Genomic DNA, 12416 nt, shown 5'->3' with positions numbered 1-12416 from the left:
TTAAAGAGTATACTTGGCATTTGTCGTCCGTGTACGAGTGAAAGGCACGACTTGAAACTTTTACACCCAACAACACAATACAAATACAAGGATACACACTTAAGTTCAAATTTTATAAACTTTTCGTCACAAACATTTCCGTAAAGGCAGGAGGATTAGCTAGCCATATTACAAGGTTAAACCAGCCATTTTGTTTCTTAAAATGTTCTGTTTTGAGTCAGGAATATAAAATTGTGACCTTTTTGTCCGTTTCTATGTATGTTGGCGTTTGTTTTTGTTGCATGTAAGCGTTTGGGTTGTTCCGTTGTTTTCCTCTTATAGGGGATGTGTTTTCCCCGGTTTTAGTTTGTAACCATGATTTGTTTTTGCTTAATCGACTGATAACTATTGAACAGCGAAATACTACTGTTGGCTTTATTTTTCATTTGCAACGCTCGAGAACGAACTATGAAGAAAAAAAACTTGACTGGTGAGCATTATAACAAAATTGACAAGTTGGGCTGCTCGGAATGAAAATCAATAAATGTCTGTTAAAAACCCTTACATAGTATATCATCTTTTATCTCCATGAACAAAGCAACGTCTGCTCTGGCAGCATTTCGAAGTTAGAATTTCTTACCTTCTAAATGTTGATCATCTACGATGAAACAAGTTTAACTTAATAAACTCGCAGTAATCTTTTTTTTCTAATCTAATCAAGACAATATATCCGTGTATTTACTATGTTTTATTTTATAGGATTGAACAATTAAAAGAATAGTTGATATTTAACTGATTTTATAGTTTTTATATAAAGCAACGAAGCAAATTCTAAATTTAAGCAAGCAAGTAGTTAAATCTGATATACATTTTTTATATTCTGCATCAGTATTTGATCGGAATCAACTCCGTTCTGTCATTATTATACAAGGTGTGTTTCTTTTGATGAAGAAGATGGCATTGATGTTCACAATATCTTTTGTATAAGTCGGTGAAAGTATTGGCAACCACCGCTATGGGCATGCTCAATAGGAACAAGCCAAAGGTTGCGCACACTGATGCTAATATCTGCCCACATTTTGTTTTGGGGTAAACATCCCCGTAGCCAATTGTTGTCATGGTGATAATTGCCCAATAAAAACTGCTAGTTGGATCAGTGAAATCTCCATCCATTTCTAGAATATGCATAGTAATTCCAAAAATAATAGAGGAAATAAGCAAAATCAAAATAAGTAAAAACAACATCTTTTTACTTTGCTTTATCGACAGAAGCATTATACGTAAACCTTCTATAAAACGCTCAAGACGGAAAAATCTGAATCCGCGTAAAATAACCAAAGCATACGAGAAAATGAAGAAGAATTCACTCGAATCAGGAAAGGCGCCTACTATAATATGTGCAAAATACCCAAATACAGACATGATATCCACAATGTTTAAAAAACTTCGAAAAAAATCGAATTTACTTGGACAAGTTGCTAAACGTAACGACGTTTCTAACGTAAAAATGACGTTGCATACGTGAGTTACAACGCCAATCCAATTATCGTGATCTGTCAGGCGTTCTTTTACGTCTTCTTCTGAAGTCACGTTTCTAATTTCCTTCATGTTTCCTCTGGTAAGTTCGAACGATTGTATTACTGACACAATAATGGCTAGGCACACAACACTCAGGTAAAATAGCTGCCATGCCTGAAAACAAAATGTTACTGATAGAAATATATAGAATAAGTAATAAGACGATCGGGTATAGTCATTTAGCAGAAATATACACAGCCATTCAAACAATCTTGAATGGTTTTTTTTTTCATTGTTTTTTTTTTTATTATTTCAAATGAATGTGTGATAAAGATATCAAGTAAAGTTTAAATTCAAGTATTATTTCTTTAAAAGACCTGCATGCATTTAATGACATTTAGAACAAACCGTTTCTAATCGAGGAATAAACATCAATGAAGCTAAAAAGTTTGAATGATAATGTTTTTGTTATTTGTATATACTAGTAACTGTTGTATAACATATGTATATGCAATATTATAGTGGTTGTTTATCAATTATCAAATTTGACCGCCTTATTAAAATTATTTTTGTTTACATTAAGTAGTCTATATCATAGAAAAGCGTCGTAACGGTATTTATAATATGACTATTTACCCAAAGTTTTCCTCGTTCATGTTTCATAAGTGACGAATCTTTCGCACTGCCATACATACAAGCTGTTATTCAGTCCTTCGAAACCAATTGCGGTTATTGGTGAACAACGGCCACAACATCTTAATCGATGATATGGGGTAGGGTACTGTGTTTGACATATGTAATATTTATATTTTGTTTCCAAATTTAGCGTTCTTATTGCATATTTCAACAGTTTCGTACATTAAAATTAATTCGAACAAAAATACATTTCAAATATATCTTCAAATAGTTGACATTATAGCAACGTCTTTCTGAAACCCTGATATGAAATAATTTTTAGCATTGGTGGAGATATAAAAGCTCGCAATGCAAGTAAAAGAAACCAAAATAAAACAAATGTGTACACCACCTGGCATTGTGTTGGGTTTTTTTTTATGTTGTGTTTATTCATACTGTTTCCAAATGAAAGTTCCCAAAACTAAACATGTTTTATTTGCAGCAGCTGTTACCATTATGATACAGTTTCAAGAAAAAACTACATTTTTAAAACTTATTTCTAAATTTAGAAATAATAAAAAAAGAATTGTAAAAACTTACTACAGGATAAACCCAATAAGGAAGTTTTACTCGACACAAAAGTCAATTTGTTATGGAAATATTATTGAACTGATAATAGTTAATTTCGTGTTTTTCGCATTTATTCCTTGCAAATCAATATTTGGTCAGATTGCTGTTTAATTAACTTGTACATAAAATTTGTTTTCGTAACCTGCATGAATTGTGTTAAACATTTTTAAAATATGAACATAAAGTTCTACTCATATAATTTGAAAATAAGATTTGTTTTTGCTATCTTGGTGATATTAGAGTGTTGTAATTTTTAATACAGTTACTTCAACATTGTTGACATTAAACATTAGAAAAAATTAATTTCAGAGCGTCTTTTTTTTCAAATAAAACTTAATGGAAGAAAATGACAGAACAATGAATAGTAGCCAATCATCAAGACCCACAGTATCGTGTGTTATTCATTGTACAATGAAGACTCAATTTATTTTGAAAATATGTATGTAGACGATATCGGAATTTTGGCTTGTCGTTTGGCCTGTACAAAAATAACCACTTTTTAAAAATATCCCGAATGAACACTTGAAAACTTCAAATAGTATTACATGTATTATTTAATAAAGCTTCCAGTTCCTGTTTTACTTTAACACATTAAAAAATGTAACAAAATTTATAACCATTCTTCAATAAATACTTACTAATGCAAATGTTGATGACCTTGGATTTTCTAGTACATTCAATATCTTGCTTTTCACATTTGTAAGAGAGCTTTTCGAACTGTAAAGAAAACACTGTTTTTGAAAAAAATGTTTGTCAATAACATTGCAAGTTTTCAAGTCACTATCAACTGTATAGAAATATTTCCAACAGCATGGGCCTAGATCGATGGTTGATATTTCCCAAAATTGAAGCTCATCCCGGATTTGCTCGACGCAGATATTAGAAAGAAAATGAAGTTTTCCAGTTCGATAATAGTCTAGAACCGATTGGAATATCAATGGATTCCTATCAAAGTAGTACACTTCAGTAGTTATATCAAAATGTTCGCAGGTTTCAGAGATGTTCGCCAACTTGGTGTCCGGGTATCGTTCAAGAGTGCTCCTTTTAGTTACAAACGTTTGTCCACCTACATTTATTATTACTTTTTCAATCATCCTCGTTACCTTTCCTGCGGTTTATAAATTGTATATATATTTAACTATGTAAATAATGAACGACAATTATGTTCGCTTCTATCTAAAGATGTTCCCGATTTGATCAATAAACTTTGTCAGTGATTATGTTTTCTGTAAGGTCCGAATATATAACCACATGCAGCATCAGAATAGACAAACGCACAAATATCATCAAATGAAAGCATCTGGATCTCTCACATGATCTTCTCTTCTAATATGTTATATTTTCTACTCATTTCAGTATCAAAATTACCATTAAATTTTAATATTTTGTATTAAGTTCTGTGTCATTAAAACATACTTTTAGTAACATTCAATAAAAATCGAATTTCAACGCAATTATAATATGATATGACTTCTGAAATTTCTACATCTAAATTAAAATGTTCATTTTAATATCAATTATTCAACTTGTAGTGAAATGTTGTTTATAGCAATGCCATGTATTACTACTAGACACCCATGTATTTCAAATTATCTAGCGTCCTGAACATATTTCATCAAACAAAACATATTTCATCAAACAATTTAAATCAATATGTATACCTGTTCTTTGCCTTCTGTATCCTGTTGGTAATCAGTTACAACATTAATGATCATAAAATCGATTTAATCGTGTTTCAAATAAAAGAATATTTATCTTTATTGTAGTGGGATTACAAATGCTTTACGTAAGTGTAGATTTGCAAGTCTATATTTTATTAGTTTTTGTTCCGAGAACTTTTACCTTGATGTCTGACCTTTAACCTTCAAAGTTCATACGCCGTGATATGCAGTAAATTTAGAAATTATTGCGTGCATTTATTATTTTGCAATTGTTAGAAAATGACAAAAATGTAATTTAAATTATTGCGATTTCAGAGAAATCTGCAAACATTTACGTTTCAAAGTTGATATCCAATAGATGTTGAAAGATATATAGACTTAAAATCCGATGATTCAACACTTGATTCTCACTTACCACAATACTTATAGTCAGGCATGTGTCTCTGACCACTTATGTGTTTAAAGTGGAGTAGCAAGTAATCAATGTACATGTAAGTAACAGAGAGGATCATTGGATAAATCAATTGTTTCCTTTCATCTACTTCAGTACTAAAGACAATCATTGTATTAGTAGTTTAACTGTATAAACCATGTTAACTTTATCATCTTGCATTGACAGGCTTACGACACCATGTTTATCAGAGCAGCCGCTTTTAAAAGTTGTCAGCAGAGATTTTCTAAATTAACGATGATATAGATACGGAAAATTGGTCACATTGGACAAGTTTAATAATATAGAAAGCCATTGTCAATAACTTTGCTATCATAGCACTTTATTCAAGGAAGTTTGCGTCTCATCTATTTTACCTTATCTCATTATTCTTTTATTTGTCATGTATTTTTGCAATAAAAAATGAGTCTTAGCCATTTCTTATTTGCAATTTTTTGCCGAAAACAAAAATACGACAATTCATTACAACTTTTGATTTTTTTCTTCTATTTATATACCTTTTGATACTACTGAACATTCATGTTCCCATGCAATTAAAAAAAAAATTGAAAACAGCTTTATCCCGACAAAAATGCTAAATTGAGTTTTGAGGTAAGTATATGGGTAACTTTTGCATACACATATTACACCGCTGTTAATTAATACCAATTATGATAGTGTTCCTTATTTGAATTTAACCAGCAAATATTCTTACATTAGTCAATACGAAAGTATGAAATGTGTAAAGAATAACTGTAAGGTAATTTAAGGTAGATTCATGGTATACCGCCATCTTGGATTGTACAATTACAGTACAAAATCGGTCAAGTTATTTGCCCAAATCTGCAAATTTGGAGACAGATTTGAAATTTAGTAGTTTGACTGTCTTTTTATATCAAGAAAACTTCGTGATTTATTGTATTATTCAAATTATTTTAACAAATATATTTTTTTTCTTTCTAGAATCATTTTTTCAAATGAGCCATTTAAGGGGAGATAACTCTTTTAGTGAACATTTCTACTGGACTAATAGAGAATAATTGTTTTACTTGTATCAAAAAAACAAGCTCGGTGACACCATTTTTTCTTTTTATTTTCTTAAAACATACAATAAAACCTATCTTCTCTCAATTTATTTCAAAATTCTATCTCATAGAAAAAAAAATTGTGTACACAAATGTAATTTTTTATGAACAATCTAACCAAATTTAGGCAATTTTTAACGACTCATAGCTTGAAAAATATCACGGTGACCTATACTTATTATTACATTTTTGAATAAAGTATAGTTAAATCTTCGTTTTGGCAAATTATCAGAAAATTCTGTCTAAAAAAGTCTACACTTATGATCTGCCCTAATACTCATTCACAAGTATGTCGTTTGTAACGACTTGTTGTTCATGGAACAATCACTATACATTGAGATCTTATTACATTTGATTCGGCTTCTCCAGCAATGTCATGCACAGACTATGATATAATGATCCTCATTTCATATAATTTTAAAAAAAATTCCTTTACATAAACATGACTTAAAAATCTCTATATTTTAAAGCTCGTCCAAGGCAATTTAATAAATTACCGATCCTAGCACGTATACTATGTTTATTCTGCATCGCTAAAAAAATACTAAAGATATAAGCAATGAACAGATGACAAACAATTCAAACTATACGATTACCTTGAATCGATGATCCCCTCTCCTTGTTTATATATATATATAACGCACATGATCTCACAGGCAATATTTCATTTAAGTCTTCATCTTTTTCATTATAGTATTGACTTTTCTTTGTACAAGAATTTTACAGAATTTTAAAATTTGTCCTTTTGGTATTAGGTTTAATAAAATGAAAATAGGGAACTTGACAACAACCCGACAAAAGAGCAGAAAACAGACGTAGACAATCAAAGTTTATTGAAGACAAATTTTGCTATTCAATTTGGTTTTCTTTTTGATTAAAAAGGTCTTACAATTCCTATGAATTTACATATCCTTGTTTTAAAAAGTTTAAAAGTCGGAGACCTCCTGATTAAAGAAAGCTCTCCGAAAAATCGCAGTTTATAACGTGTATATATATATCTTTTATGCTGCTCGGAAAGAAAATCTGAATAATAACGGACAGTCACAAATATAGCCATATTATATATGTACCTATCCAATGTAAGGAGTCTGTATTTCAGTATTTATCATAGTTTGCTGTCTGTTATATCTGTAAGTTTTTTTCCTGAATCCTCATAAGTGAAGCACTATTTTCTTTTGAGTTTTTTCACATTTTGTTATGCATTTTGTTTCGGAGCATTTATAAAAGAGAGGCAGAAGGTACAAAATGGACATCCAAACAAAGGAGTAGGTCCGATAAGGGCCGGTTTTGGCCTCAAATTTCAAGTTCATCTGACACTTTTTAAACACTTAAATGTCTATTTCAATTGATTCAATTATTTTTTGTGAAAGATTTTAACTGATTCACTCATTAAAAACGCTCCGATTCAAGCTTAAATAATGAAAAATCTATCAAATGTGCCACAACCTGTCACTTTTCATATGGTTATTGTCAAAAATGAAAGTGTCCGCATCCGTGTTCATCCTCGACCTTTATATATGTTATGTATTATCATTAAACACAACTTACTTTTCAATTTCAAGAATGAACACGAATGCGGCCACTTTCATTTAAGACGGAAACCGTCTAAAATTTAACTAAAATGCTGAAATTGTGTAATTTATCATGACTTAATGATGCAAGTACCCGATATATGTGCATTGTAATGCCAAAGTAAGCCCATATTTATGTAGCAGTAACATTATACCTTCCAAAAAATAACTAAAAGTTTACATTTAAACAATTTTGTAAAACAGCTATGTTCTGGGGCCAAAAAGGGGTCTTACTGAACCTACTCCTTTGTCGAAGATAAAGTACCTACGCCACCGCAAAAAAATGTATACGTCAAACAGAAAATCATTGGTTACGTTAACAAACCTGAGAAAACTAAGGACTCATCCAACATCTTTGGTTAATCCAGGGGATCTGGCACAGAAGAGCACCTTTGATTTCTACGGGAATGCAAATTGGCTGTTGAAAAACACTTTTTTTAAACGTAATACATTTGTACTAGTATTTGGGGTTAATCAAGAATTCAATCATATTGAAAATGTCATTCTAAGACAATTTGTTTTTATTTTGTAAAATATGAGTCATCATACCCATTAACATGATTAACCTGTGATATAAGCCATTCGTTTAAAAGAATAATGTTCATCAATAATTTATTTTATGCTTGGAATAATGGATACTAAATCTTAAAGGGTAGATATATATGTCAAATAAATGTAGAACCACAAATTATATGTGAAAACAGTTCTTTGGGTTTTTCAGTATCTACATTATTTTCATTACCATAAAGAGAAGTTTTTCAGAACAATTTTGAGGCACGGCTTGAATTGCCGTTATGTTTAAAAATCGGAAGCGGATTTCGTCGAGCACAAGTCGGAGACCAAGCATTATTACGTTCTTTGTAAAGAAACGCTTATGTGACTCTATTTACGTTATTGGTCATTGTCGAAGGCTGCATCGTACCTGTAGTGCCTTAAAACCGCGCCAGTTGATAGTTGCGTCATTAGCAATCCTACTACAAACCTTAATATTAATACAAATCTTCCTTATTGCCGAACAAAGAATTTTATACTATGTTGTCAGAATTTTATTTCCTTTCCAAATTGAGTATTTTTGAATAATCACGGTTATGCAACTGCAGTAAACTCTCTATGAATTGTTGTAATCTAGTTAAGACAGATTTACGATTTTTTGCTTAGTTTTTATTAGTTAAATAAGATAAGAAATACGATAAAGTTTGTTTCTTATTCAAATGTTTTATGTTACTGAAAAGTATATTATGAAATAACCGTTCAAACTTCTGCATCAGTATTTGATCGGAATCAATTCCGTAGTTCCATTCTTACACCAGGTTCGCTTACTTTGGTAAAGTAGATGACATTGATGTTCACAATATCTTTTATATAAATCAGTGAAAGTATTGGCAACAACCGCAATTGGCATACTCAACAGGAACAAGCCGAACGTTGCGCACACTGATGCTAAAATCTGTCCATATTTTGTTATGGGGTAAATATCTCCATAACCTATTGTTGTCATGGTGATTAGAGCCCAATAAAAACTGCTGATTGGATCTGTGAAAGGTCCATTCATTTCTACAATGTGTATAGTGATACCAAATATAATGGCTGAAATAATCAAAACCAAAATAAGTAGGGACAACATCTTCTTACTTTGTTTTATCGACAGAAGCATTATACGTAAACCTTCTATAAAACGCTCAAGACGGAAAAATCTGAAACCGCGCAAAATTACCAAAGCGTACGAGAAAATGAAGACTGATTCGTTTGAATCTGGTAAGGCACTAACTATAATGTGCGCAAAATATCCAACTACAGACATGATATCAACAATATTTAAAAAGCTTAGAAAAAAATCTACTTTGCACGGACAAGTTGCTAAACGTAGCGCTGTTTCTAATGTGAAAATCACGTTGCATATGTGAGTTACAACGCCAATCCAGTTGTCGTGATCAGTTAGACGTTCTGTCATGCTTTCCTCTGCTGTAACATTTGTATGTTCCTTTGTTTTTATACCAGTCAACTCAAATGATTGTATTACTGATACAAGTATCGCTAGGCACACAACACTCAGGTAAAATATCTGCCATACCTTAAAAAAAATATAATAATTAAAATGTCAATTGTTCTTGAACAATTGAGAGGTCTTTCCTTTTCGTAATGTAAAATACATGTTCCAATAGTCGTAGAATGCATTGAAAAGCTCGTAAACACACATAAAACCGTTTAAATATGACAAAAACAACAAATTCGCTTTTTAGGACATGACCTTGACTTTTGACCTTGTGACCTTTGTAAAGGTCATTGCTCCACAATGTCATTATAAAAGACCCCATGGGTCTAGGACCTTTGGTACAAGAGTTAAAGCTCATTTTGTCTTTTCATAAACCGTTAAAGGTATGTCAAAGCTCTTCGGTCAAAATGTAAAAAAGTTGCGCCTTAGTCAACTCAACATTTTTCACTATTTACTATTTCTGTAAGTATAATCGTTTTTGAAATATCCAATAAAAGTTAAAAGGTCAAAGGTCAAGGTCAACCTTAAAAAGCTTGAAAACACACTAAAAATCCTTTATATAAGGTTAAAAACACTAAATTCGCTATCTGGGACATGACCTTGACCTTTGACCTTTTGACCTTTGTCAAGATCATTAGTCCCCAATGTGATTGCTGAAGACCCCATGGGTCTAGGACCTTTGGTTATATAGTAAAAGCTGATTTTGTCTTTTCAGAAACCTAAAACAGGGGTTATGCTCCTTACAAAAAGGTCAAATCTCTTCGATCAAAACGTAACAAAGTTGCGCTGTAATGACCCCGACATTTTCCACTATTTAAAACTTCTGTAAGTTTAATGGTTGCTGAGATTATCCGGTAACAAGGTGTTAGGTCAAAGGTCAAGATCAACATACACATTTGACCTTGAGGTATTTTTCAAAGTCACATGAATTGATGATGACTGGTGAAGATCCTAGGTGTCTACGACTTACGGTTTCTGAGTTTTGGGTGGCCAACTGACACCGGTTAATTTTAATAGGAGCATAACCCTACCAATGAGTCATTGAATCCTTTCGATCCAAATGTGACGAAGAACCGGGGTCTGGTCCTGAACAAATTTCAGCCTTTGTTTTTTTTTTCTACCTATTACGGTTACGGTGTTGGAACGGTAACAAGGTTTTTGGGTTTCGGAGGGATTACTCCGAACCGACAAAATATTTCGACTCACAGGGTGAGTTCCAGATAGGTAATCATGACACCGATACAAAGTGTGAACATGAAAGCGACATGTCTTACGGTTAAGGCTGCTAACTTCATCAAAGTTTGGCAGAAGTATAATAATAATAAACAGAAGAAATACAGTAAGGTCTTTCCCTTTTGAAAAAGGAAAGACCTTAATGAATTTAATGTTAAAAATATGTAACTGAAAAACTTGAGTATTTTTTTTATCTGTAGTAGTAAAGCATCAATTAAGAACAAATATAAACGTAGCGTTGGCTAAATATTTATCAGAAGAATACACCAAATAATATAAACAAGAAGTAACAACTATTACGCTTGATTTTTTAATCATGTGATTTGTTTTTGTTATCTAAGTGGTACGAATGTGTTTTTATTGTCTGAACAGCAACCTCCACGTTTATTTTGTTATATTGTTATAGTACAAGAATTCCAAAGAATACTATTAAGACTATAAATCGACTAAAAGCTTCCAGCCTCTGACTTTTGTTTTTATTTCGTTAAATTTATCAAAAAAATGTTTCAAACTTTATTTTTACTACAGTAAAAACTTACTAATGCAACTTTCGATGACCTTGGATTTTCCAGTACATTCAATATCCTGTTTTTGATATTTATAAGAGGGCTTTTCGAACTGTAAAGAAAACACTTGTTTTGAAAAAAGTATTTGTCGATAACATTGCAGGTTTTCAAGTCACTATCAACGGTATAGAAATATTTCCAACAACATGGGCCAAGATCAGTGGTTGATATTTCCCAAAATTCAAGCTCATCACGAATTTGTTCTGCGCAGATGTTAGACAGAAAATGAAGTTTTCCAGTTCGATAATAGTCTAGTACCGATTGGAATATCAATGGATTCCTATCAAAGTAGTACACTTCAGTATTTTCATCAAAATGTTCACAGGTTTCAGAGACGTTTGATAACTTTGTATCTGGATATCGTTGAAGAGTGCTCCTTTTAGTAATAAATATTTGACCACCTACATTTATTATTACTTTTTCAAACATATTCGTGCAGTTTCTTCCGGAATACAAATTGTATATGATTTATTTTTAAAATTGTAGTAAATAATGAACGGAAATAATTTACGATAATACTTCCCGATATCCTCTTCAAATTTATATGTCAGTACACTACGTTTTCTGTGTGTCCTCATTTGTTAACCACATGCAGTAGATCGTACGTTATTTAAGCAATAGCACAAACATCGCAAATGATTTGGATCGTGCAATATTGATATAATTTGTCGAATAGCTATAGTTTGTTCGACTCATTTCAATATTAATAATACTATATATTTTATAGCTGTCTTGGAATTCCGTGATCTACATGATGATATCAGAACACAATAAAATATCTGATGAAACTTTAATAATAATAAAGAACCCATTTCCATATTTCTAAAATCTAAATTAAAATTGCTTTTAATTACAATGTTCTATAAACCAACACCCTTATTACACTCCTTTAAATTCGTGTATTATTAATCAAATGGTGTCATTTTCATATTTCCATTATCAATCTGCATCATTATAATTGTATATCTAGTACTTAATCATGAACATCCTGTTAATAAACAGCTTACACATTGTGTGATTAGAAAAATCAATTCAAACATGTTTTAAATTAAGGATGTAGTTTTGCTGTTATATAAATGTTAGGTGTATACATTAAAAAAAATCAGGGATCACTAATAGCTTCATATTTTGCAAT

At 31.4% G+C, this 12416-nt stretch overlaps 1 protein-coding gene and 1 long non-coding RNA gene across 2 annotated transcripts; both read right to left on the bottom strand.

The window, feature by feature from the left end:
• Window positions 1–708: 708 nt before the first annotated feature.
• On the bottom strand, window positions 709–4145 carry LOC139526966 (uncharacterized). Its single transcript, XR_011665230.1, has 2 exons — window positions 3381–4145; window positions 709–1671 (listed from the first exon to the last, which is right to left on the bottom strand). It is a non-coding gene; the product is annotated as an uncharacterized lncRNA (long non-coding RNA).
• A 4539-nt stretch (window positions 4146–8684) lies between these two features.
• LOC139526965 (potassium voltage-gated channel protein egl-36-like) lies at window positions 8685–11822 on the bottom strand. Its single transcript, XM_071322155.1, has 2 exons — window positions 11255–11822; window positions 8685–9560 (listed from the first exon to the last, which is right to left on the bottom strand). Exons 1-2 carry the CDS (start codon window positions 11708–11710, stop codon window positions 8754–8756), a joined length of 1263 nt encoding a protein of 420 aa, XP_071178256.1. The 5' UTR covers window positions 11711–11822; the 3' UTR covers window positions 8685–8753.
• Between the last annotated feature and the right edge of the window lie 594 nt (window positions 11823–12416).

This window comes from Mytilus edulis, chromosome 6, assembly GCF_963676685.1.
Source record: "Mytilus edulis chromosome 6, xbMytEdul2.2, whole genome shotgun sequence".
Taxonomy (NCBI): Eukaryota; Metazoa; Mollusca; class Bivalvia; order Mytilida; family Mytilidae; genus Mytilus; species Mytilus edulis.
This window is presented reverse-complemented; position numbering and strand designations above follow the sequence as displayed.